This window comes from Corvus brachyrhynchos, unplaced genomic scaffold (genome assembly GCF_000691975.1).
Source record: "Corvus brachyrhynchos isolate BGI_N302 unplaced genomic scaffold, ASM69197v1 scaffold245, whole genome shotgun sequence".
NCBI classification, from domain to species: Eukaryota; Metazoa; Chordata; class Aves; order Passeriformes; family Corvidae; genus Corvus; species Corvus brachyrhynchos.
This window is the reverse complement of record NW_008238988.1, coordinates 1,345,670-1,372,881: the sequence shown is the minus strand read 5'-3', so window position 1 is coordinate 1,372,881 and position 27,212 is coordinate 1,345,670. Positions and strand designations below refer to the sequence as shown.

The 27,212-nt window shown below is 38.1% G+C and overlaps 1 protein-coding gene across 4 annotated transcripts in view; it reads right to left on the bottom strand.

Moving 5' to 3' along the window:
- Window positions 1-2,055: 2,055 nt before the first annotated feature.
- Window positions 2,056-27,212, bottom strand: part of PPP2R5E (protein phosphatase 2 regulatory subunit B'epsilon) — a 71,417-nt gene continuing 46,260 nt past the window's right edge. For 3 of the 4 annotated variants that reach the window (XM_008637271.2, XM_017738825.1, XM_017738826.1), the window contains exons 3-13: window positions 22,130-22,231; window positions 19,398-19,490; window positions 15,281-15,411; window positions 15,137-15,196; window positions 14,400-14,508; window positions 13,365-13,418; window positions 13,216-13,266; window positions 12,281-12,400; window positions 11,046-11,173; window positions 9,150-9,251; window positions 3,481-6,543 (exon numbers count right to left, since the gene is read on the bottom strand). In XM_008637271.2, coding sequence (XP_008635493.1) covers window positions 6,444-6,543; window positions 9,150-9,251; window positions 11,046-11,173; window positions 12,281-12,400; window positions 13,216-13,266; window positions 13,365-13,418; window positions 14,400-14,508; window positions 15,137-15,196; window positions 15,281-15,411; window positions 19,398-19,490; window positions 22,130-22,231 — 1,050 coding nt within the window. In that variant the 3' untranslated portion in view covers window positions 3,481-6,443. Of the gene's footprint in view, window positions 6,544-9,149; window positions 9,252-11,045; window positions 11,174-12,280; window positions 12,401-13,215; window positions 13,267-13,364; window positions 13,419-14,399; window positions 14,509-15,136; window positions 15,197-15,280; window positions 15,412-19,397; window positions 19,491-22,129; window positions 22,232-27,212 lie in introns of all 4 variants that reach the window. The other variant, XM_008637272.2, reaches the window with a different exon arrangement.

Sequence of the window (27,212 nt, the reverse complement as noted above, 5' to 3'; positions counted from 1 at the left end):
CAGGGGAGTCGCTGCACAGCCTTTGGGATGACAGACGAGCATAAACTGTAATCCTACTCAGTACACTTTGCAGAATTAATACTAAACCAAAAACTGAGCTGGATCATTTGTCCAGTTTGCTCACACAGCTCAGCCATGTGTGCTGAAGGTTCAGAAGGCGAAGATTCTAACCTGACCCGAGCCTGCTCAATTCACAAAAGGTTTGCAGGTAACCTCTGCCTTTACTGCTGAAGGGCTGCACAAATCCTCATGCAAACACAAGATCTTTCTTTCCTGGCTCTCAGAGCCACTATGCCCCAGGATCCTCTGCTGGCCAGGGACTCCAGGAATACTCACTGCAGGGTCACTGCTTCCCCTGTCAGGGAAACGCAGAGGCTTCTTACACAAGGGGAAGCTTGCAAAGTAAAAGTTTTGACAAGGTTCAGGTGTTGTGTAGAATATTCCTTTCTCATTCTCTTCTTGGAAGCCCTTCCCAGATCCAGGGATAATGCCAAGTTCCCAGACACTTTCAAGTGTGTATCAAAGTATGAACCACTGTATAAAAATAGACATTTCTTTAAATGCATCTCAAGCTTTTCATCCTTCCCAAGTGACCCCCAACTTCTCACACCTTCAGTGACTTCAAGGGGGCTAATACTGAACAGACAAGATGGACAACGGGGGGAAACAAAACCAATCAATCATAAAAATAGTGCAAGATCAAGTTTCTGTATGACCATTTTTCATGTCATGGAAATTCCCAGAAAAGCCTGTGGTCACTGCTCACAGTGGCCTAGTACATTTATTTTCAAGGTATTTACTAACAAATTCAGGATATTTGCTTCAGCTTGTGTTTAATCTTTAAAAAAACCATAGACCATAATTTGAGACCTTGTATCAGTTTCCAGTTTAACTCCTGAGCTATTCCTTCACTGTACCTTGAGGCACTAATTAATGCAGCCTTGGGAACAGCCTTTACCTGCACACAAAATTACTTTTGTAGGCTACACACTTGTGGTCTGAGATCCAAACTTAATGCAGGATAAACCAGACATTCTGCTGCTGTATGAGGACCCAAAACATCCCTGAGAAGGAAAGACCAAGATGAAAAATTAGCAAAGCAATTATCCTTACCAAAAGTAGGAAACTAATTTAAGTTTTTAATTCCAATCCTGTAAAGGTTGATTTCCAACTTGCAAGCAAGAAGACAAATCCTACTCTGGAGGCCAACTTACTGCATGTTCTTTTTTTTTTTTAACTCCTTTAGAAAATACTTGCCTTGCAACAAGAAAGTAGAGAGATGTGGAGTTGTTAACTGATCTGAATATTGTCTTACAAGTATTTAAAGAGATTTGTGATAATGAGCTCTTCTGACAAAGGCAAGATCCACCAGCTTAAAATTTAAGTTGGAAAAAAAAAATGGAAAGAATTAAGGATTAGACTATTGGAGTAACTTATTTTAAAAACGTGGTCTTTAAAAATCAGGTGTTTAATAAATATTTTCTCATTTTATTGAAGCAACCAGCTCTCCTACACTGCTGCTAAGCCATTCACTGGCAGTGCCCCTTTCCAGGCTCTATCCATGGTTCTCCAGAGGGTTTCCCCCATGCACCATCTTCAGCCTTTCCCTTCGCCTCCAAACTGCAAGGCAGAACAGCACGAGGACTGAAACAGTAGAATGCTGCCATAAAAGAACAAATTCCTTCACCAACTGCAAAGTGTGAGGCTCAGAGGGTTCCTAAAAAACATTGTGTGGCTTTAATGCCTTTCCTGCATCCACTGCTCCTGACCTCCCTCACAGGGGGAGTTATGTGAGGTACAAGGATACTCACCATCATCAGAGGACCTCTGAAAAAAATTAACTTAATAAAAACCGAGTGTTTACTATGGTAATTCCGGCTGAAATTTAAATTACCACCTCATTGCTTGGTTTTTCTTTTGGATTTTTTTTTCTCCAGACAAGAGTCCTTACGTTGAATATACACAGATGGGTACCTGATTATTCCAAGCTCACTGTTGAAAAGGCTCATGAAGTTTACATGGGAGGAGGTGGAAAAAAAAGCCAAGCACCTGGAAAACACTTCATTGCTTCTTTATTTAGATGCACCCACAGTACAGAGCCTCTTGAGCATGTGCAAAAGAGGAAGATTACACATTTATAGCTGGGAGCACCATTGAGTTTGAGTTTCTTTGATACCATTTTTAAGAAAGTAAACTGTTTCCAAAGAATGACATTTGAATCCAAGAGCTTAAGACCTGCTTGTACTTTATCCAGAGGTGGAAGATATTTTTATTATTACTTGGATGTAGAGTAGAAGACATTTTCACAGTCTGGTTGGACCAGTCTTTATATTTTCATATGCACCTTTTAATATATATAAAAAATGTTTCATTTTTCCCCCTTACCCACAAATAGTTAGATGCATCTAAGTTTAAAAACAGTACTGGGACCAGAGCATTCCTATGGGGAAAAACGAACTTTTGCTGCCCTCTCCTGCTTAAACAATGAAATGCTAAAATATTAAGATCTATGGATCTAATGCTAGCCTTGAAACAAAAAGCATGACAGGTCATTCACTATACTACAATCAAAAATAGGACAACAAGAAATGTATCAGTACTATTTATATTTGAAAACTCCTCGTGGCTCCATGAGGTTATGAATACAACATATTTACAGCAGGTGATCCAAGTAACAAAAACTCTTAGAGAGGTCGTGATACAAAGTGCACGCTTCTGTGGATGGGAAGCAACACTTGGATAAAAGTTTTCAATCAAAATTAGTTCCATTCTGTTTCAAGATGCTGTTTCATAGACTTCAAAATGGAAAACTGGAAAACTGGGCTACATAAAATCTGCTGCACATACCAACTAGGAATAACTAATTCATGGCTCACTCCAGAGCTGCTAAGGGAAGCACATGAGGCAAAATAAAAAAGCCACATGTAAATAAAAACATTCTCCAATCTCGAGCATCGTCACCTTTGTCTTCTTTTAGGGCAACTGCTTTGGGAGAGAGTGGTGTCACACAAATAAGAGAAAAGAGCATCTTTGTTTTCAAAGACGGAACTCAAAGGAAGTTAGGTTGGTTTTACTTGGAGGGAGAAGGATCTCATCTTCCGCACTCCTCATGAAACAGCTTTTTAGAGCTCCTAATCTATTTTCTTTTCCATCGAGTGAGACAGCCTAAGGCTGTACTTACGCACATATAATGTAAGTACAGCTGCTGCATTTCTTACTCAAGCAATTCTTGGCTCCAACACCCTTGATTTTTCCATATATGAGAACAGATAAAAAAATAAATTAAACCCTTTTACTTATGCTAACAAAACCAAGATTAAATTTACTGTAACCCTGCTAGCAAACCCTCCAATAGCATTAGAATACTTTTATTTAAAGCATTCCATCCTTTGGAAGAGAGACAAAAAACACTGGAAAGCCATGAAAGGAAAACAGTAAGGGAGACGTGCAAGATGAAGAAAGCAACGTGTGGTCAATTCAGAGGGTATGAGAGGAACTTTACTTGTACAGTTGTTACATCCCCATGACCCAATGCCCTTGCAGCTCTCTCCTGTGAGCAGACAGCACTCAACCCTTCCCCCTGAGACCAATATGGCCCAGGACACGCAGGACCAACCCAATGCCTGCCGGACGAGCAGTCAAGAACAACATTGACACAAACAAAGGTGGTTTGTGGAACTCAAGAAGCAAACAAAAGTATAATTTATGATACACTGATCACACTTAGGCCCATGGGCTGCCTTCCTCTTCCTTGTGCAGCTCCAGCGGGAGCAGTGGGAGCCCTGCGGGGCTGGACATCGCGCTGGGAGGGCGGCACACGGGGGATCCTGGCAGCAAGTGCTTCTTCAGGTGCAGCACCCAGCCTTTAGAGTCAAGTGACTTCAGAACAACAGCACATCATCTCCTCCTCCTTAAAGGAACATCCCTTCTCAGAAGTGATAAATCATCTGGAAACCTCAGACACTCCCCACTGTCCCCGTGGCAGAGGTAATGAAATATTGCAACCCAGTGGGTTCTCGTCAGTTTTGTATGACCAAGAGCAGAATGACATGGCAAAACCAAAAATAGTTATGAACAAACAACACTCACCTAAACTCTAAGTACAGGACAAGGTGCTTTTTCTAATTTCACATTGTTGTGTTTTACTCCACCAGGTGAAAAACATGAAGTTTTATTCCTCCATTCTTTCTCAGTTTTTCACAATGGAACATAGTCTTTGAGCATGAGTTTGAGTCCACACTCTTGTACTGTGAAATGATCATTTCACACAGAAATCACACTAGCAAGTTGGTGGGGTTTTTTTGTAACAGAAATAAAAGACTGTCAAAATCAATGGGCTAAGGGACATGATTTGTTATAAATTTATTTAATCTTCAGTATTTCAGCTTGCACCTTTGCTTCAGCACTTTAAAATAAAATGTTTCAACTATGACAGTAACTGCCTAATTTACATTGCGTCCCAGTCAATGTTCTTAAAAGAAGCTCATATTAATCCCATAAAATCATGTTGTGTTTGGTGTTGCATATGACTAGTTCCACTTTTTTTTTTTTCCCCCAGAATTAACAGTGTCAAGTTCTTACAAAACCTTGAGTTTACAACATTTGTGTGTGCAGACCCAGGAGTACAAACTGTGACCTGATAATCCTGAAACAGTCAGTAGTCTAGGAGGGAATTCTTTTTTACCTCTTTTCTGTGCCTGAAAACAAGAAAACTTCAAATTCTACTGTATATTTAAATGGTAGGAAGAAAAATATACAAGCTTGTATTTATACTGTATTTCTATCAATGGCAACAGGTCATAAATTCATGTTTGCAACTATCACAAAGACTCATGAACACCAATTCATTTTTATACTGTAAATACTGCTGGATTGATGGTTTAGGATTATCAATTCACCGTTGTCATATGTCTATAACAGTTCAAAAGCATCCTGGAGAAAAATCCTGAAACACATACCTTCCGGTATAGAATAATGCAACTGCATTAGCTAAATATATACTGTACATAAGTCTTATCAGCATTTTACCTACCAAAGATGTAAGATTCCACTTTCAAATACAAAGCAGATAGCCAATAATGTATACTTATAATACAGCCCTCTTCTTTGTTTTTGTATTTTTTTTTCTCTTTTGTTTTAAACAATTTGGTCACAATGCACCTTTGATATAAAAGCATTTTAAACTTTATTATTAATACTCAGAACATTAGGATTTCCAGAATTTTTTTTCAGTAGCATTTGTAGAACCACTTTTGGTAACAAATACAGTAGTTAGGAATGAGCATCCAGATGAGAATGCAGAAGTGTATTATCCAGAATCCTTTCCAGCTAAGACCATAGGGCTGGTACTGTGATGAGTAATAGTACTAGAACCACAAAAACACTAGAGTATGTTTCTCAGAGGCTACATCCTCTTTTGCTGGAACACTTTATAAATACATTTTAAAAAGTAAGGCAACAACTCCAAACTATCCAAACTGCAATCTCAACTCAACTTCCAATTAGACCCATGACCATTGGAGATCAATTTCACGCTTGGGTGGTTTAGCATGTGTCTTTATTCTTCCTAAATGGTCCAGTAAGAACATACTGTAATAATTTAGCCATTAGTGTTTTTAAACCAACTCTGGTACGTCTGTCCAATGCTGCATCACTAATACTGGTTAGGTATTGAAGTCCAGGGTGTTACCACTGCCCGTCTTTTTTCCCAAGGATTGTGGACACTAATTTGGATTTGCAATAAATAGGTGCACAAATCCAAAGCTCCCTTTCCTACTATGTTTATCACCTACTTGTTTTTTAACTCCTAATGTTCAAATTAAGGAAGCACCAGAGACAGCCTGGTACTAAAAAAATGCTCACACCAGTAAACAAAACTTTTATTCAGGACCACTGTTTTTCATGGCCCTGATCTGAATGGACATTCAACTTATGAAGATGTGCAAAAGGAAAAGAAAGTCAAATTACAGTAAAGTTATCCAGAGAAGGAGGATGTTACACAAACTCATAAGGAAATGACAGTCTTTTTTCTCTTTTACTATAAATACACGTAACAGTTTAGCAGAAAGACAAGCTAAATTTTAAGATTGTTCACATTTGAAAGTCGTATTATACTCTCTGCTAACGATAAATAAGGAACAGGTCCTGACAATGGAATCTGACATTGCAATTTTCATCAACAGATCTTTGAAGACTGGTTTTAAAGAAGGGTTAAAACAATGATTATGTTTGCAAAGTTCTGAGAAGTCCATCTGTTGTCCAAACTTTGGATTAAAGTCCTTATTTTTTTCCTTTACTTAGAGACAGGTATATACAGTGCTGTTGTAATAATGAAACAAATGTGAAATCTACTGTAAAGTTGCACAATACAGAAAACTGTTGCTCCATCTTCTACTACATAAATGTGTGACTCCACAGGTTAATAATGCTGTTTTGTTTTTTTGTTAAGTTGGAATTATTCCATCACGTCTAAGACCTCTCTTTAATTCCAAATCCTCCAGTTTTTTCCACAGTTCTTCACGCTCTTTCTCTTTCTTCTTCTCACTGACAGATGAAATAAAACAAAGAGTTAGCAGGAGAGAAGACTGTATAATATTTATGTTAAAAAACATACAGTTGACATTAATTAGCTGCACTAATTTTCTTGAACACAACTGCAATTTTCCTAACATACTTAATTTTTTTTTATATTTTCTTTTTTTTTCTTTGTTACCTACATAAATATAACTAAACAAAGTAGTATGAGAAGAGCTTAAAATATTAGCTGAGCAAAGTGACAGTGTTCAAAGACATTAATTTGCAATGAGAAATTAAAAAACCCAGTGGACTTTTATTACAGAATTGATCTGTAAAAATTATAAAAATTAACATTTTGGACTAAGTTGTTTAATTATTTTTATATTTATTTAAGCATATAAATAATTTTATAAATCACAGCCACTTTCTGGAAAGCATTCCCTGACTCCTTTAGAATCACTGTTTTTACTTACATTGACTGCTGGCTTCCCTATAGCTTAGGCACCAACCAAGGCAAAGTTCAACCTACAAGATGTGTCTTTTGTTCAGTGAGTTACTCTTTTTTCCACACCAAATTCCTGCAAGATCTATGTAGCATTTGCTTTATCAACAGACTTCAGTGGTTGATTTGAGGAAATTAAACAGCAAACCTAACATTTACTTTACCTGCATTGTTTGCTTTCTAAATTTCCTGTCTCTGCCATAGCTTACTGTGAATAAATCTCCTCGATACTGCAAGGCACAAAATGCTTTCAAGTTCTATTACATCACCTTGTAGGTTTAGATGAAATGGAAATCTAACAATGACAGATACACAGATTCTCTGCCAGTCACATTACACAAGTCTTGAAAAGTATTTCAGTGGATTAGAAACATTCCTACACATTTTGCTTCAGTCAAAATGCCAACATCTGGCTCATTTGTTTGGGATTTTGATTTCCCAAGAGGATTTTGAACATGTAAAAAAATACAAACAACTTTCAGATAAATCCCTGAAGAACAGTAAAGAAAAAAAAAAAAAGAGCCTATTGTTACGAGAAAGTATTTTAAATACAAAAATAAGTGAAATAGCCTTACATTTTCAGGCTACTTACCAATATTTATCTTCTAATCACTAGGAAATACATGCCTGCTTACCTAAAGGCCTGTTAGAGGATGATCACCTCACCCCACTTACCTATTTGACCTATCCTAGTCAGTAATATTGAACGTATTTCTCCTCAAGCTTGTAGTGGTATCAAAGCTATCCTTTTGAAATGTGGCTTTATTAAATGCTAAAAATTTTCTGGAAACAGTAAGGTAAAAAAGTTTATACATTCATGTTTTAAAATTATAAGAAGTAAATAAAAATGGATAAATGGTTAGCACCAGCCTTGGTAGGAAATAATGTCAGCAGGTGCAAAATAAATTCTTCATGCAGTTCAGCCACTAAACCTCCGCCATTATCCAGACATGAGACACACCACTGCAGTGTCTGGTCCTGTTCAGAGCAAAATTCCTCATCTTAAGGGGCAAAGTGCAACCACAAATTGATTTAGGTCACCAAGCTGCCTCAGTGAACAGCTGGATTAGACCATCAGTCCTAAAACTCTCTGCCTTTTCGCTAGGAAACCACATGGTGTTGTCTCAACTGCACTAGAAGTTTGGCACTTATTTATCAATACATATTAAGAATATCTGGCTTAGTTCAAATATATCTCTAAACAAGCCTCTAAAAGTAAAACACCATATTAATGAACTAGCCTGTTATGTGCAGATTTTTTGGGGTATAGAACAAAGTGGAATGAAAGGCCAGTGTGACTCCAGTCACACAAATCAAATAACTACAACAGCCAAGAGACTTTCAAGGTTGGACTACCTAAAAAACCTCTGCTGACATGCAGTGTCCTTTGCACTGCTTGGGGGAACTGTGAGTCACAGCAAAGGTATGACTTAAATGAAGCTGCAAACTGTTCAAAGGTCCTGAAATTTCCTCCTTTTTTTCACCTAATCTTTGCATAAGGTGAAACTTTTGAGAAAAGATGTTGCACTGTAACTGAGAAATAAAGATTAAGGAAAGTAGGAGAAAAGACAAGGAGCCACTGGAGTTGAACTAATGCCTCTATGAGTGGTGTATTTAATGGATCTTGCATGCTGAAAGACTCAGATACAGCAGAACCTCTGAATAAGAACATAAAGGCTGAGAGATGTCTCTTTGCTTTAAGACCACATCCAGCCTACAAACAGCAGTTTGGAAAATCAAATCTTTGGGGTTTCCCTCATGTCTCTTTCCAAACCTCAGTGTAACTTTTTTTTTTAAAGTCTTTAAGCAAAGTCTTATCTTTAAACCCTTGTTCTTCTTTTATTATTGAAGCTCTTGATACACCTACATCTTTTGGAATGTGGAGTCAAAAAGGAATTGCATGAGGAATGTGGATTCCCAAGCAACGCAATGGATCCTGTATTTAATAAAGGCTAAAGAACAACCTGCACACAATCTCACATCCTGCAGTGGGAAGCCTAACGAGCAGGCAAGGACAAAAATGGGGCAGTGTCTATTATGTGTGAGATTATGCAATTGCACCTGAGTGTAAGGGGAGAACTAAACTGCAGGCTGTATGCACAGCTGGCAAAAAAAAGCTTTAAAAAGTTACCGCTGACGATCTGACTTGTAAGTGGCTGTCAGCTCATCAAACATGGTGCTGTTCATTTCCATAAATGCCTTCAACACATTGTAGACTAAAGCCACAATAGCCCTGTGAAACATGGAAGAAGAAGAAAGAAAGGAATCCATTAGTTTCAGGTGAAATCAAACGTGAAATAAAAATGTCTTCTCTTCCCAGCTTTTCTGTGACCAATTCTGTTCCTGCAAGTATGGTTATGTAAATTCTTCGATTTCAGTGAAACTACTTTTGATTAACATACTTAAAGGTGAGAATCAGCTTTCATGTCCCTGCTTACTACTGAAATGGAGCAGGCCAAAACTCTAGGGTGAAAGGCAACAACAGAAAGCTATTACATATAACTACAGACTCTTCCCTCATGCTGTGGAGCAATTCTGTATGCAACTTCAGAGATTCAAATCATCAACGCTGGCAGAAGGAATAGAATTCAAACACAAAATGAGAGTGATTCATATTTCCTTATGACTCTTCTATGAAGCTGAATATTCAGTGCATCTATGCAAAATACAAAGCTGTATTTCAAGAGTGATTTCCTTGTGCTCATACAGTTCATATCCATTTTCCCTTTCACAGTTCCTGATCCACTACTCTGGCTGCCATATTCAGACCCAGGGCTGCTTAAGAAACAGCTCTTTAGCCAAGAGGCAGTGAATCAACAGTACAAGTGCCAGGAACCTTTGGAGCTAATCCTTACAGCACACAAACTATGTGCCATTTCCCACGCACCCCTGTCTCTCTCATCTCTTTAAATAAACTTTCATTTTTGTTGCCTACGTGAAAAATTTTCTTATAAATATAAAAATTCTTTAAATATCTCCTTTATTTTCGATGCATCTTTGCCTGGTTCGTGTAACAAAATTTCTGTGGGTATGAAAACTTTGTGAACTGGGATACTGGAATATTCTCATTACCAGAAGCATCCCATTGCCTAATATAAAAGGTTGGAGACTGGTACTGGAATACTGTGCCATGGAAAGTGCTCTTTTGTGATCAGTGTTAAGTTACAGAAGCTTTCCAGCAGCATTAGATTTGTCCTGTAAGCACACAAACTTGAGGGTTTGACTAGGTACAGAACAAAAAGACCAATGTTTGAAAAGATGAAATATTTTACAGTAAGGTCTCAAAGCAACTGGGACCTGAACATAGCATAGCTCATTAAAAATCCTGTGTTTACTAAATGGTAACCATCTTGAATTAGAAAAACTTTCTAACTAAAATATAGGATATATGTCATCTAACTGTAATAGAATTTTTCATGAAAACAATTAGGTCATTCAGTTTAAAATAAAAATACCTAATTATCAGGATATCACTATAAAGTAACTGCTCAATTATTGTAATAGAGAACAGCTGTATTTAAATAAATTTAGAAAAAACAACCCAACCTAAGAACATACTGATGTCTGTATGTTTCATGAATGTTTAAAAAAATGCCAACACCAAAAGTCTCCCAGAGGTATCAGTCTATGATACAGCCACAAAGTTTATTAATGCCAAGTGATCATCTTCTAGACAATTTACAATCAGAGCCAACCCATTTATAAAAAAAATGAGTAGGAGAAACACTTGATGAGCAACATTTTTCCTTCAATAACAATGTAACATTTAATTTCTTCTTGTTTCCAACTTGTGAGAAAGTCTATTTTTATCCCACAAGGTAACCATTTTTGTACACATAACAGTTAATTAAAAACACTGAGACAAACTCAAGTGCAGACTAATATATACTGACATTAACAGAGCTGCACTTGCTCAAAGCAGCTTTGAGCCTGGATCTCTCCCATTCAGATGTTCTTCAGCAGACATTCCCTAAGTTTATCAGTGGGATATCAAATGGTGACATAAAGCATAAATGCACAAACTTACGGATTCCAGTGTTCTTTAGAAATCCTGTAAAGGCTGGAAAACATGATGGGAAGTATAACATTTGAGTTCTCCTCTATCAAACTCATGATGTATTCATTATTCCAATAATACAGCGCTCTTTCAGCCACCTTTGAGTCAAAGAAATAAAATATTAACAGGAATTCAGATACCTGTAATTTTGTGATTTTCTGAAGGAAAAACTAATCACAGAGAAACTTCACAAAGATCAGCTAACAGGAGTCATTACTTTTGGAATTAAACAACTCTAATCAGTAGCATAACACACATTAATGGAACTAAGTTTTTATCCTGTTGTTCTGATCCCACAGCACCCACTCTCTATTTCCTGAGCCATGTGTTATATTGCTCACCAAAAACTGGGTGCAGACACAGCATCAGTGCTGCAGATGGAGAGGGAAAGGGAGAGCAGAGAGACTTCCCATTGCCCCTCTCCCTGAAAATCAGGAAGAGTTCAGTTCTCCTTCCTCTGGTATCCCAGCACTGCTGCAATACCAGAGGAAGGAGACAGGGAAAAGCCCAGCAGCTGGGCTGGATAAGAGAGGAGAAACTTTAGGTGTGGGGAAGGTCCTAAGGACAGTAATTACCCTGGAGAGGAGCTGGGGGGTAGGAAGGAGGATGCTGATCTAAATTATGACAAAAAAGACACAGTCCAAGGAAGAGCTGAAAAGTCACATCTGTCTTTGTGCCAGGACAGATCACCAGGCTTAATGTGGAGACACTACAGGCCATGAACTCTATATCCTCTTCAATATCCATTTACATCTCATTCATTCCCCTCCTTCCCATTATACAATGTGATTAAAACAGGCCACAGGTTCTGTCACCTCTAACCAGACATGTGGTTACGTGGTTAGAAGGAAGCAAGTCAGAAAACAAGAACTGCGTAATATTGCACCAAAACCACGCAGCAAATACATCCTCCATGGTCTATATGGCCAGGACCAGTCACTCACAGTGAGAAGGGCTCAAAGTCTGCCTGGACACATGTTAAGGATTTGTGAGGGGCTCAGAAGGACAAGTTCTGTGCTGTAACCCCAAACACTTCTAACAAGTCTTCAAGGAGCTCAGACTTAACCTTCCACCCCAACATATCCTCTTTGACAGAAGACAAGTATGTAAAAACATAACGTAAAATAATATTTACATTTGGGGGGTGTTATGTTTGAAACTGAAGACTATACATTCCTATCCAAACAATAACCTCTGCCACTGACCTGAAAATGAGGGCTAGAGACACACTTGGCAATTTGTTTAAACAAGGGTTCCTGGATTTTGACAAATTGTGATGGTTCAATTACATCCAAGATTTCCTCCAGCTCTCCTAGGAACATGACCTAAAGACAAAAAAGAAAGCATTGAGTATCAAACCTCCAAATCATCTTGTTCTGCAGAATGCTGGTAACCTTCAAATTCTACTGCTCCAGGGAGAAATGGAAACCTCACTAGCTCAGTAAGACCCTCTCTCAAAAAATGTCCCCTGTTCTACCTTTAGCAGCTTCTCGACTCAGTCCCTTAAAACATTTCTTCAAGTGCTGCTTTTAAAGTGGTTTTTTACAACGAAATTCAGAATTGCACCAGTATATATATCCACGCTGAAAACCTTGTCTCATACAAAGATCTGTCCAAGGCTTAAACTTTAATAACTAAGGAGATTCTCCTAATTTTACTTCATTTTTGAGAGCAATATTCAAAATAACAGTTTTGCTATTCCACAAAACCTCACTAGGGAAACTGATATGCACCTGAAACAAAAATGCACATGTTTAACTGCATCTTTTACATGTTTAGTAGGTAAACACCACAGAAAGTATCTTTCATCCTCACTGGAAAAACACTACCTTCACATATAAATAATTCCAAATCTAACAGTTTTCCAACCTATCCTCATCTGTGTTTACATTCTCCTTTCTAAAAAATTCTCTGCAGAAATACCAGTACTTATTTTGTGAATAGAAACCACAGTTATCAAACTTTTCAAAGTCAAAATTGTTCACAAAAACAGAATTAAAGTATAGAAAAATCGTAACAAGAAATAAGACCAAGATTCACTTCAGCATGTGCTATCAATGAGGAAATATTTAAAGATTCCCTGCTTATTATGTTCTAGAGCAAAATAACTTTTTTTTTTAAATACTAGCATATCACTTACCTCTTTCTGACTGCAGGTTTTTGGCCAGAATTTCATTAAACCTCTAATGACCTAAATTAGAAGGAAATAGAAGTTAGATTTTTTACTTTACTCTCAACAGGGTAAACCATTCATAGTGGAAAAAAAAGAAGTATGAAAGAAATATTTACTGGTTCTGTGAGTGAGGGGTCTTTCTCCAGAAACTGTACTATGCAATACGCCAGCTGTAAAGAGGTAAGAATTTAAGAGAACAAAATTAGAACATTTCTATAAAGAAACCACAAAACCCTAATTCTTTGAAAAAGAGACACTTAAGGCAAGATGCTATTCAGCTTTCTCAAACTGCATCAAATTTTAAACTGAGATGCAGTTTGCACTGTGCAAATCCACTCAAAGTTCAGTTTATAAGAAACAACAGAACACTTTACACAAACAATTAGTGACAAAGTAACATATAAAATAAAAATCAGAACAACCTGGAATTCTAAATACAGTCATACAGACAATGTTTTGAAGCTTCTGCTATTCTCTTTAACTGCGTCTTTTTACTAATTTTATACAGCAAAGTCGTGAGAATTCTTGCAAGATGAGTGGACACAGCTAAAACCTGGAATAACATCTTTAGAAAGCAGAGCTTTATCACCATAAGAAATACTGCACTATCTGAAAATCAGAGAGAAAGGCAACAGGTAGCAGTTATCAGAGGGAAAATTACGTCATGAAAGCTGGAGGTATAAAAAGATGTATGAGAGCATAAATGCAGTATTAAGGAATCTGTGAGGGAGAATATTAAATGCAAAAATGTGGGTATTAGTATTCAGAAGGCTGCCAGGGTGAAGAAGAGCCTTGACAGCACAAGACTAAGGAAACCCAAACATCCTCTTGGGAGAGAGGATGGGAAAGGCACACTTGTGAGAATGAGAAAAGAGTAGAGAGGAAAACCTAGTGAGAGAGTTTAACCACTAAATAAAATTTCCAAAATATTACAGATGTATGTTATTCTTTTAATTATCTCACCAGAAGAGAAGCTAGATATTTATCATACAAAGTATATTGAATGAATTTTGAAAAAATCTATTGTATTTTTTTCCACATTTCAGAACTTCCCCCCACTTTTTATGTGCAGGTAATGAAATTCACAAAGCAACCTTAAAAAATATACATATAATTCTTACTGAGCAAAAAAATATTTCTGTAATTTCTACCTGTGCATGGAAGAGTGATAAACTCCTGACAGTGTGTAAAGGGATCAGCACCTTCACCAGAAACTGTTTATGCTCTGCCTTGAGAGGTAAAGCAAAACCATTGATAATACTGAAAATCAGAAAAGAAATACTTGTTAGTGTCATCATCACAGAAAGCAATACTGAGGTCTGAACAAGCACTTCCTAGATTAAAATATATTTAGCAGTCAGCACCTGTTTACAAATAGCATTTGTAAACAGGTGCTGACTTTGGTCCTGCTGTATATTAGCAGGGCACTACATACCTAGGTAGCAATCCAGCTCCCATTAGAAATAATCACATAAACAGCTGCACAAACCTGTTGCCAAACAGATAAGACCTTGTCTATGTGGTCTGTAAATTCATGTAAGCAAGGTGGTCTTGAGTAATTAACCTACCAAAATTAGATTCACTCAAAACATTCACTCTGCTAAGTGTGCTCAGAAGAAAATAATCCTACAGCATGTAAGGATGAAGTGTGCCTTAATTAATGCACTCATACACATAAAATCAATCCAACACTTTGGCTATAACTTGCATACAGTTATATATTCTTGGCAAAGATGTGACAGAGATTTGCACATGGGCTTAAAGATGAGCATGTGCACACATCTGTTTTCAGAATCAGGGATTATCGTAATACTTCTTCTGAATCTGACACTATCCTGACGTGTCCACAAGGGAAGTCGAGTTAGATAATAAATAAAGACCCATTTACCTTCCTAAAATTTCCAACAGTTCAGCTACGCCATTGAAGTGTTCAGTTTCATAAACAAATCTAAAAAAAGAAAAGTTAAATATAAGCGATATATCAGTTTCCTAAAGTGATCATAAGCGAAAAGCACCTTCTTCCACAACTTACCGTAGAAAAATATTATTAATCTGTTTTCGGATAAATGCTCTAAGACCCAGGAACTTGCCATAAATTCTGTGCAAGACTGTTTTTAGGTAGTCTCGTTCTCGAGGGTCTTCGCTGTCAAACAGCTCCAACAGCTGCGTTTAAAGGAAAAAGAGAACTGAAACAGGAGACATTTGACAAGTACGGCACACAGACTTCTGTATGAAACTGAATTCATGAAAACTCGTGAATGAAAGAATTTGACATCCATGGTACCCAAAGAGTAGATATCCAGTATTAAAAAAAAAATCTGCTGGAACCTCAGTACAACATCACAAAACTCAGAATAATAAATTTGTGATTAACTGGTTCCCAAATGCTTCCTTCTCCCGAAAAATAAACATGATAAGACAGTTTGCTTTTTACAATCCACCATTCCCTGACTCTGCAGAACCAAAACATCCTCATTTGCTCTAATACTTTGTTCTACAACATTGTGTCAAGGTCACATTTTTCTAATTGCTTGTAATTTATATGATGAGCTCTTAAGCCTTCCCAGTGATTGCATGGCCTTCACACTGTGGAAAGACTCAACAGGGAAGTCCATGCCAGCACTGGATCTGCTGTTACAGGATCTCCACCAATTGACACAAATCAAAAGCATCAGAGGGAATTAATCCTTCACTTTGAACAAAACGGTGATTTCACTATCAATGCCAATTAAAAAAAAAACAAACCAAAACAATGAACAAAGAAAAAAAACCCAACAACAGAAAACCCACATTTACTAAGTAGCTCTTAAACTGCAAAATAGTTATGTGAGACTCAGTCAAGAGAGGTATTCCAGTGTCTGGTATTGTACAAAATATATCCCAAACACTGACACCTGAAGCTGCATGAAATCAGGAATATCAGCAGCAGATCTTTGTTTTGTTCCCCTTGAATCCTGTGCCATGAAAGATAAGCTTCCCCTTAGCTACCTTCTTCATTTTTTGTGACACCACAACATGGGCTATTCTGGTGGATGGAATAAATTCAGAGGTAAACTTTACTTAAAAGCAAAAAGCCCAACCAACTGCCACAAACATGCAGAAAACAGGGAATTTTAGGTAATTTTTAGTAATTATAAGCAACCCTATCTGTCCTGCATGAAAAAGAAACTAACTGTCAAGCAGTACCTGTCTTGCAGGAGAAATAAAGACAGTTTGTCAAACAGGTCTTACAAATGGGCAAGATGCTGTCAGAAAATCATTACAGGAGTGGCAGAAAACAAGATTATCTTAGGTTCCCAAACAGATAAATTATAAATACCTATTACAAGTAGATATGTCAGTGTATGTATGCTACACCTGATCTCTGTTAAACTGCTACACAACTTTGAGGAGGTGAAAAAGGTAAGAAAAAATATGATTAGATGTTGTTACACTGTCTGGGATTTTGCTTTCTAACATCCAGGTCTAAGATTGATGCACACATTCTTCCTCATTGTTTTGAACATTTCTGTGGCTTGCAATGAGACCTCACTGTATTTTCCTTGCAGTAAGAATCTGTGGTGGGAATTTCATGAGGCAAGTATGAGGTTTGTCAGCTGCCCTCCAGAGGTTATAAACACATTACTTTGTTCAATTAGTTCTAGAGTTAAATAAATAAATAGTCATCTCATCCTTCCCCAAATAGCACATTTCACCCTAAGACAGCAAACAGCTGGAAGCACTTAGGTTTTTCGTTTTCTTACTGGATTGAAAAGTATTTATATTTCCAGTTCTCTTATGCAGATCCTCTCTGAAAACACTGCTAAACTAAGACTCAGTGTCTCATTAAAAAAAAAATAAATAAATAAGACAGTTATTCTGCTATGTCCAATTTGTTATCAGGTTTCAACAGTAAAGTCTTATTTTTATGGATGAGCTGCAAGACTTCTATAATTTATGTTGACTATTCTAAACATACATAGAAAAGGGAAATTAATTTTCCAAAATAGCAACCTACATAACACAGAGACTTGTGGATATATTTGAATTGTATGTCTCTTAGCAACCACTGCCAACCATTTCAAACTGTACATAAGCAGGCTTTAGAAATGAACAGCTACACTGGTAAATACAGTATTTTATTAAAACATACAGCTGAAAGCCAGAAACACAGCTATACTTAAAAAAACAAATGCAAAAAGCAAGTAAACAAGCAAAAAAGTTTGAAAAAAGTCCATTAAAAAAACTGTATCTTTTTAAATATTTTTTTCCATAAAGGCATCCTTACTGCCAAGAAACACTTCATTAAAATTTAAAAAAAAAATTTAAAAATCAGTTTTGAGAAAAAGCTGATTCCAAATACTGTCCCACTTGGGCTGTCAGTGTCATGAGACACCAACATACTTAATTTTCTTAAGTCTCAAATTGCTTTCCTGTGTAAGTGGTCTTAGTTGCAAATACTCAGGAGTTACTCCTGACACACAACAAATAACAACAGGAAGTGGAAGGCCACCCCAGTTCCTACAGCTCACCACAAAGTATTTACACACATGGAAATATATCTACTTGCTTGTGTGTGTATATATATACATCTCTATATATGGCTGAATAGAACTTTTTATAGAAAAATGGGCATTTTAAATTGACACACTGTGCACAGCGATACAAAAACGTGCATCACCAAACCACATGGCAAGAACATAGGAACCCTTAGAACTCCTTTGACCTCTTAATTGTCGTATCATACATTTTCTTATACGTAGGTTTTAAAATCTCATATTCACCTCTTTCAGTAGATATTATTCTTCCATTTAGTAGATTTAATGAAAACTAGCAGGATTAAAAAAAAAATAATTAAGATCCTTGGTTTAGACCTATTCTCCTGTGCCAAACTGACAGTTTTGAAAGTCTTAAAAGGGTGTGAGTGGGATGTTGCCAGTCATGACCAAGTTCAGCAGCACAGAACAGGAGCATCTGAGAATTATTTTTACTAGATTTTGAAGGAGAGCACATGCATTCATCCTGATGCAATCGTGCTCTATCTAATCAAACTAAAACAGGCCTGCAAAAACCTGTCAGGAATGATTTACCATGCATATTCTTTTATCTCCACCAGGTACTGGATGAACACATTGGTGCACCTCCTTGTTCAAATCACTACTGAGATGAACAAAAAGGAAACCACCAGAAGTTTGATCCAGATGAAAAATTCTCTTGTATTTAGGAGGTGGATAAAATAAAAACATAACTATATCCTATTGCTTTCATAGGGTGAAGGTGGTCTTGTGATACTGAGAAGGAAATTGAAGTCCTTTCTTCAAAACTTTGAATGTTAGGAAAGAAATTGCTCTTTTCACTACGTTTTTCAGGTATTCTTCATCCAAACAACATACATTAACGGTAAAAGCACAACTTTTATTGCCTGAGCACTAGAGGGGAAAATAAAAGCTCCACAAGTGATACGGGGCAAGAGAAAGGTCTTCAGAAATGCTGAGCATCTCCTGCCAACTCTAGTTTGTTTCTCATTCAACTGTCAGCCGGCAAGGAATTCCCTTTTCTAACTAATCTTTCTAAACTCCCCTGATTTCAAAAGCAAGCTATAGACAGCAGCAAGCACAAAGTTCTTTCTGACTTTGCAGTTATACAAAAATTGATGAAGGGAAAAGAAACCTCAAGACAGGCCTGCTGTCAAATCTGAAGACAAAAAATGTATCTGTGGAGTGTCCTGGCTTATCCCAGAAAACAACTTCCTTCAACCACCTCTGTATATATAAACAATATTAAGTAAGACACATTAAAACTGGTGTTTAAGTAGTCTCTCTAGATAGAGAGAGCAGCATTTTGAAACTACTTGATAGCAAACTTTTCATTTTTCAATTACTGTTTCAGTTCCCTCTCAAAACCAGAAAGTCAAATATTTTGACTGAGGTATCAAAACTGGATCCAAATCATCTATTTTATGTATCTATAGCAACAGAGACTGACATATAAACACACACACACACCTTTTTCCACTATCTCCACAGATTGAAAACTTTCATTGTAGGTGCTGGTTTAGCCTTTTTCTGTTGCAAATAAAGTTATACTTTCAACTTCTGAACAAAACCTTTTTAAAGGAATTTTTTTTTCAAGAGCAACACTAAGCCTTTAAAGACAACACACCAGCTTACCTGCAATACAAATTTCTGATCTATGTACTTTTTGGCAATGCTGGGCTGAAATTCCTGGCTTTCCAAAAATCGTATGAAAAACTCATATACAAGCTGCAAAAGAAAAAATAAAAAAAACATGGGTTTGTAGTTTATGACTTAATTGCTCTTTATATTTTTAGTGTTTCCCTAAGTTATTTTGTTAGATTAAATGCTTATTTTTCCCCAAGGGAAAATTCCTTATTTTAACCAAGGGTTAAAATAATGGAAAATATTTTTCTCCTTTATCCAATTGCCACCTTTAGTTAGAATTAATTACATGAGCTTTTTAAGCTGCCTTTGCTTATTTAACTCCAGTCAAAGACATTCATCACCAAGAACAGGCACTGCCATCTTGTAATGCTTGTTATCATCTTGTAAAGTTTCCTAGAGTAATTGGGAAGCACATTTAAACTGCCCTCTGAACTGCTGAAGTCACATCAAATACAGACATTACAATTCTGAAAGGGTTGGTGAAACAGCTGGAAATATTTAAATTAAATTAGAAACTGCTTAGAGTAGTGTTCTAGTACAACTTGAAATACAGAAGAAGAATACAAACCAGAATTTATTCAGAAGTTCCTAACTTACTGTAAAGATTAGCCTCAGGGCTGGAGAAAATCTGCTTATTTTCATGCAATTCTATCTCTACCTAAACTATTCAGTGGGACAGCAAGACTTTTCATTTAGTGGAGAAAAAGAAGAGTATAAAAACCAGGGAACGAGGAAGTGAAGTGAAACAGAGACTGCTGTGGCCTCATAAGACAGCAACTCTGATCTGTCACTGATAATGAGCTACCAGCCAGCCATTCTCTTTGCAGAACCTTTTCATAAAGAGCAGCCATTGAAAACTTTTTCCTTTTTGTCTTTAGTGAGTATGAATATTGATACTGAAAGGAGAAAGGAAGCGTAAAAATTACATTTTAAAATCATTTTAAACTTTTCCATGACAGCAATATGCTGCAAAACTGCTGCTGCTGCTTTACGTCAGTGATCTCGGACTTCTCAAAGGAAGCAACGGGAAATCAAAAAGCAGGAGAGAGGTTTAGAAATAAGTTGTGGGCAAAGTGACAGCTTACATAATGCTAACACTAAATCATCAGGAACTCAATTCCATCGACTTCTCACAAATACTTCAGTGAATTTCTTCTTGACAATGGTAAGTCATCCACTGGATAAGAAATTCCATCATTTCCATGCAAGTAGTGACTTTTTGAACTACAGCACCAGTGTCATTGAATGTGCTGTTTCCAGGCAGACACAGCTCCTCAGAGCTGCCTTGAAGTTTTGAAGATTCTTATTTTTTGTGAAATTTAAATATAAATGGGGGATGAACCTACATTTCAACAGATTCTGAATTAGAGAGCACAGAAGAGTGAAACAAACCGCTCACAGGATTGTGCATGCAGCTGTAAAATAAAATCCTCATTTCAGGCTGAGGTCAATTGTGCTCCTTTGCTCACAGGAACTCCCAAACTCCACAAACTGTTACTCAAACAAACTTCTTGCAAATTTACCAGTGGTGTGAGTCATTATCCTGACTAATACGCACAGGATCTTCATCTATATTTTCTATAAAGAAATTTACTGTATTAGTATCAATGATGCTTTCTCCAGTTATAGCTTATGTTCTTCATTCAAAATCATAGAACAATGGAATGGTCTGGACTGGAAGGGACCTTAGAGATCATCTCATTTCACCCCACAGCCATGGGCAGGGACACCTTTCACTAGACCATGTAGCTCATCTAACCAGGACCCCATCCAACCTGGCCTTTAACACTTCCAGGGATGGGGCAGCCACAGCTTCTCCGGGCAACCTGTGCCAGGGCCTCAGCAGCCCCACAGTTAAGAACTTCTTACTAAAGTGTAATCTCAACCTCTCCTTGCCCTACCACTATCCGACCATGTAAAAAGTCAGTCTCCCCCGATTTTTTATGCGCTCCCTTTCACAAGGGCTGGAAGGCTGCAACGAGGTTTCCGTGGAGCCTCTTCTTCTCCTGGATGAGCAACCCCTGGTCTCTCAGCCTGTGCTCACAGGACAGGTGCTCCAGCCTTCTGATCATCTTTGTGCCCTCCTCACTGGACACACACTAACAGGTCCACAATTATCTTGTGCTAGTAACTCCAGATGTGGATGCAGTGTTACTCCACATGGGGGTCTCAAATTCCCTTGTTCTAACAACTGAAATACAGAGGAAGGGATGCTACTCAGTGAGCATGCATCCTGCTACAAACACCTGGAAGCAAAACTTGACTCGGGGAGACGAAGGAGAACTTAGATAGGGATGCAGCTTCTCATTCATTTTTCTGATCAGCTGCCAACACCTGTGCACTTTCGTATGCATATTAACCACCCTCAGTAAAGAAAAACTGCCAGCAGTGTCATCCTCACAATGCTCTTGCTGAAGTTGTTGAAAAACACTTGTGCATCAAAGCAGTTGGGAAAGCAAAATAATTTTTAAATCAATGAAGGAAAACAGGAATATGAGGGACACCATCAATATAATTTTGAAAGAAAGCTCTAACATTTTGCAAATATCACGAAGTTCTCTCCCATCTCTGTAGGAACTATATTAGAATCATAAACGGTATTAATAAATGTTAGTGCCTCACAGACTAGTTCTGATTCACAGGTTTAAAAAAAAGCTGAGAAAATTATTAGATACACTAAGCAATGACAAGAATTTCTTCTGAGGTAAATAATCAAAAACCTGTAAATGCGGCCACGATGCCTCCAAGGTGGGCTCATCTTCTTCTGGATCAAATTCATTGCTGTCACTAGGTGGGAGAGTTCTGAAGATATTGCAAGATACCTGAAAAGGGAAAGAAAGGAGGATGAGATCCATTTTTCGAACAGGTAATAGATTCCAGGACTCTGTATTTCTGTACCTGCTCTATCCTCCATAACCTAAACACTATTTCCTTTTCCCGCTGTCTGACAAGGATCTTCAGCAACAGCACAGGGCTAAGGAACCTGTCATTTTACAAACCTGCCACCAGACTTGGCTCTTTTTCTTTCCTCTGGTATCTCAGCATTACCCAGTCTGCCACCATGTTCCAGAGGAGCCCACCAACATGTAATTTCCAATCCTGACGGGCATCAGCGGGAGCCAGGACTGCTTAAGAGTTGTAGCAAATACCATCAACTTGTTGTAAGTGTTGTCATACAACTCTTGGTTATTTTTGTCTGTACAGAGAAACATTAATGATTAAGGTCTCATCTGTCAGCACTTGCTAGGAGTTGCCAGTGCTACTCACACTAAATGCCTCGACACCTCATGCCAAGTACAGAACTTGGTACTAAATGAAAGCAAATAATAGTATTTGCTCGACACTTAGCCTACATTTTATTTCATGGTTGACTCGCTCTGCTTAATCTTATTTAGAGGTACTTTGGTGAGACTGCCTGGCTTTGTGAGGTTCATGCTATCAGCAAAGACTGAGCCAGAGAGCTTTCCTGGGTTAATTAGAGTGCTGAATGGAGCATACAGCTTATTATGCAGCAAATCTGATAAACTGCATACATGCTATAGGGCCCTTTCTGCACTTAGAAGGTGATGATGTGCCTTCCTTGTGCTCTGCTCCTGCGCATTTGACCCATCTCTAAGCTGGTTAATCAAACAGCTGGGAAAAGCAGCATGTTATCCCCTAATCTATACATGACCCCTTCATAGTAGTTCAGACTAACTTAAGCCATTTAAGAAACAAAACCATTGTGTTCTTCAGCATCCTTGTTTATTTTTCCAGCTTTTTTGCCCCTGTAAATGTTTTAGTCTGTAAGACATATTTTGAATATGTTGGCAACTTAGTGACACAGGGCACTGTAAAGCCCACAGTTTAAATACAATCCAAATACTGATAAAACCAGATTGAAATAGGGTGAAGTTTTAGAATTTGCAAGATAAACAGAACGGATTCAAGCACTGCATAAAGAGAAAGACGAAAGAGGTAAGTGAAAGAAAGCACACGTGGTGCACCTGAGTGAGGGATGTTCAGTGAACACAAAAGAGTAAGCAAGGCAAACCACTGAGCACAAAAACCAAGAGGCCACACTGGTTTGTGCTGGGACTTGTCCCTTCCTGCCACAAGAGGGTGTGTGCCACTGCAGTTCCAGTCCTGCAGGCTTTCCAGAAGCCCCACTCTCTAAAGCTCGGCATTGCTTTCAGCCTGGAAAGACACAGCACTTACTCCAGCCTGTGCTGATGGATACTGAACTCCTCCTCCTGCCCTGTACCCACACCTGCCAAGTGACTGCCAGCATTCATTAGGAGAAGATCTTTTTCTCCTTCCTCCAGCCTCCTCCCCAACTCATTCACTTCTCTCAAGAGCCCCTTCACAAAAAGACATTTCTAATCTCATGAGAGGTCAAACAACTATTCCAGGAATACACACATGTTACAGTTTGTCTTTCCTCAAGGATTCCTGAGCTCCTCCTTCTATTATCCCTGATACAAAAATGCAGGGAGAGGAAGAGAGTGATCAGAATTAGCAAGACAGAGTTTCTGTGGCAGAATGCAAAAGAGGGTAGACAGCCCAAAGGATTCCAAAGTAAAAATTGGGAAATGTACCTTGAATCCAAACATCTGGGATTCTAAAATAAAACTCAAGCGTTTTTTGTTAATGCTTCACAGTCAAAAATCCAAGCTCTCTCAGGATTTGGATCAAAATAAGAAACTAAGAAAACCAAAGGCAGTTTTTGTTTTTCCTTTTCTGCTTTAAACTTCATTTGAAACAAGAAAGAAAATTTTCTGCAAATTTAACTATACATGTATTATTGAAACTTGTACCTACAGATCACTCATCAGCTGTTCTGTTTAGAAACAGGAACAAATACTGAATTATGGCACAAGCAAAACCTGCAAGGGAAAGTACATACTTTCAGAATGAAAAGCTAAACAAAGACAAATTCCTGTAAGAATTAATTTAAGTCAAACCAAGCCTCAAGCAGTTAGTGCCAGGGCCTTAGCAGCATGACAGAAGTATGAGAGGTTCAGCAACAATTAGTGAAGTGCCAGCACTGACACCTGGATCTTAAGCTTGGGACAAAATTAGTATGATTTCTGGAGAGTACCAATTAAAAAATGCCAGTCTCAAGGCAACTCAAAAGCAGGTTTTTTGCATAAGAAAATGAACATGCAGGAGTAAATGCAGTGCAAGCTAGAATATGGTCCTAGTATGCAGTTTGCTCTCTTTAATTTTCTGTTTTGCATTAGGAGTAAAGATAAACTATGTGGAGCCAAAATGCAGATATTTTCCTGAGGAGAACAGACAGAACAGGTTATCTTTAAGTGATTTCCCCAGGTTATCATAACTTTAGGAGATAATGTGTGCCATTACAGTTACATTAATCACCACAACACAGCATGATCGCTCATTTACATGCCATGTCAATTTATAGCATGCTTATCTAAATCAGTAGCCTCTGGGTAGTTAATGTTTATAAGCCTCTAAGGGAGAACTGAAGGCAACAAGTCCTTCCATGCATGAACTGCCCAGCTGTATGCTGGAGACTCTGACAGCCACCACATTAAGACAGGAATACACTACATCAGATCTGGAAAGACTTTTTCTCAGACAGGCATAAGGTAGCTATTTAGGATTTATCCCTGGGCCCAAGCAGCATGCCAAAATTCCTTCAGCTGGATAGCTGAATCACTTCTCTTCTGACCTCTCTTGGATCATCAAGCCAAAGGACATCCTTGCCAGCCTGCATACACAGTCCCCAATGATTCCTCTCCCAGAGCCAACACAAATGACTATGGATCAATACTGACTTCCGCCTGCCACTGATTAGGAACGCCTCCAAGCCCAAATGATATTTTTGGAAGGCAAACCAGAACTCCAGTATTCTAGAAAGTTGTATCAAGACAGATGTCCCCTCTACGTCCTCAAAAACACCTGCACCCTCTTCTCCATGGCTGTACCTTTCAGAAGCACACACCAAACTGGGTGGACAAAAGCCCACCACAGCTCCTCCACCACGCAGAATCTGAACACCCAAGAGCCAGAAATCAATTTAAGAAAGCAGTTAAATCTACCCATTGGCACTGAATCGAAAACATCCAAGATCAAACTGGAAATGCTGAAGCAACAGATTTTTAGACTGGAGCTGCCCAAAATCTCTGAGTTCTGTGTCATTGTGTCAGTCAGGCACAACTCACAATATCACAGAATGGTTTGGGTTGGAAAGGACCTTAAAGGTCATCTCATTCCAATGCCCTGCCATGGGCAGGGATGCCAGTCCCTAGACCAGGCTGCTCCAAGCCCTGTCCAGCCTGGCTTCCAGGGCTTCCAGGGATGGGGCAATCACAACTTCTCTGGGCAACATGTGCCAGGGCTTCACTTGCCCTCTTAATAACGAATTTCTTCTTAAGGTCTGATCTAACATCTAACTCCAACCAGAAGCAAGACAAAAACTCTCCCAGGCAATTACAAGTCAGCGTCAATTCATTAAAAACAAACAAGACAGGGAAGGCTGCTCTGTACCCCCCCAGAGAGTGAGCTGCAATTTCTGAACAGATCTGATGGCTGGTACTTGGCAATGCAGAACTACAAAATTATGAATATACAGCTAAAAGCATCAAGCTTCAAGAAACTTTATCACCACATTTATATCTGAAACAACTTTTAGAAAAGAAGATAGTAAGAGGCTCAAGTCTGAAGTCAAAATGCATGTTAGGAGAAGTGCTCTCTTTGTCCCTCACTGGAGTGCTATAAAAGTGACAAAACTGTAACAGAAACACTTCACAAATTCAATTGCAGCTGAGCACTTCTCCTCTGTGCTGCTTGAAACAAAGATTTTTATCAGTAATATTCTTCCTGAATGAAACCTGAAATGAAAACAAACACACACACTGCAAAGTTTAATATATTCTCGATGTAAAACCAGGGTAAGTGGATACCCATTTAGCTTACAGGGAACACCTGTTCTTCAATTAAAAATACGTGGAGAATCATCCAAATAAATCCCATGTACATATGAAATTGAAACCCAGTATCTCAGCTCACAGTGTTTAACTGCTGTGCACAATAACAACATAGAGCAGCAATAAAATGTAATTAAGTCATAACATGAAGCCATGCTAACGTGGAAACAACACTGGCCCCTGGAAAAGACACTGGACCTGTCCTTCTGAAACATATCTGCAAATGTGGAGTTTTTAAATATTGTTTACAGATTTACATATTCTAGAGCCTGAAGCAACTACTGCAGTCACTCAGCTATAATCTCTCCATAAAACCCACTAAATTGTTCCCAGAAGTTTGACTAAAGAACATCTTACAAAATGTAGTATCTAATTCTATCTTAAAAGATTACAAACTATTCCACCAGCTCTCTTCTCCTGAAGTTTTACTACTAATTTAACTACAGCAGTCCTTCTGATCTCAAGGTTGAATCTGCCTGATTCCCCGCTGGTTCTCGTTAAACCACCAGATCACTTTCACACCCGTATATCTATTTGCATATGCAGTATGTGTCTATCTATATACAGGTATTTTTACATAGACATGACACTTCTCAACCTCTGTGTCGTTAAATGGAAAAACAAAGCTCCTAAACCCGGGCAGTTGTTGGTTTCTCTGTTTCTTTTTAATCCTGTGATTATTTTTGCTTCCTTCCTTTGACCTCCCACCTGTGCACAAGTGCACTGGGGTATACATAAAAAGCCAGACCATCTCCCTCTTTTTTCCTGCATGTTGTCGTATTAATTTATCGACATTCACTTCTTTGAACAGTGCACTGTACCAGAAATTCATATTAAGATACTCACGATAGCAATCCACAATGCTAAG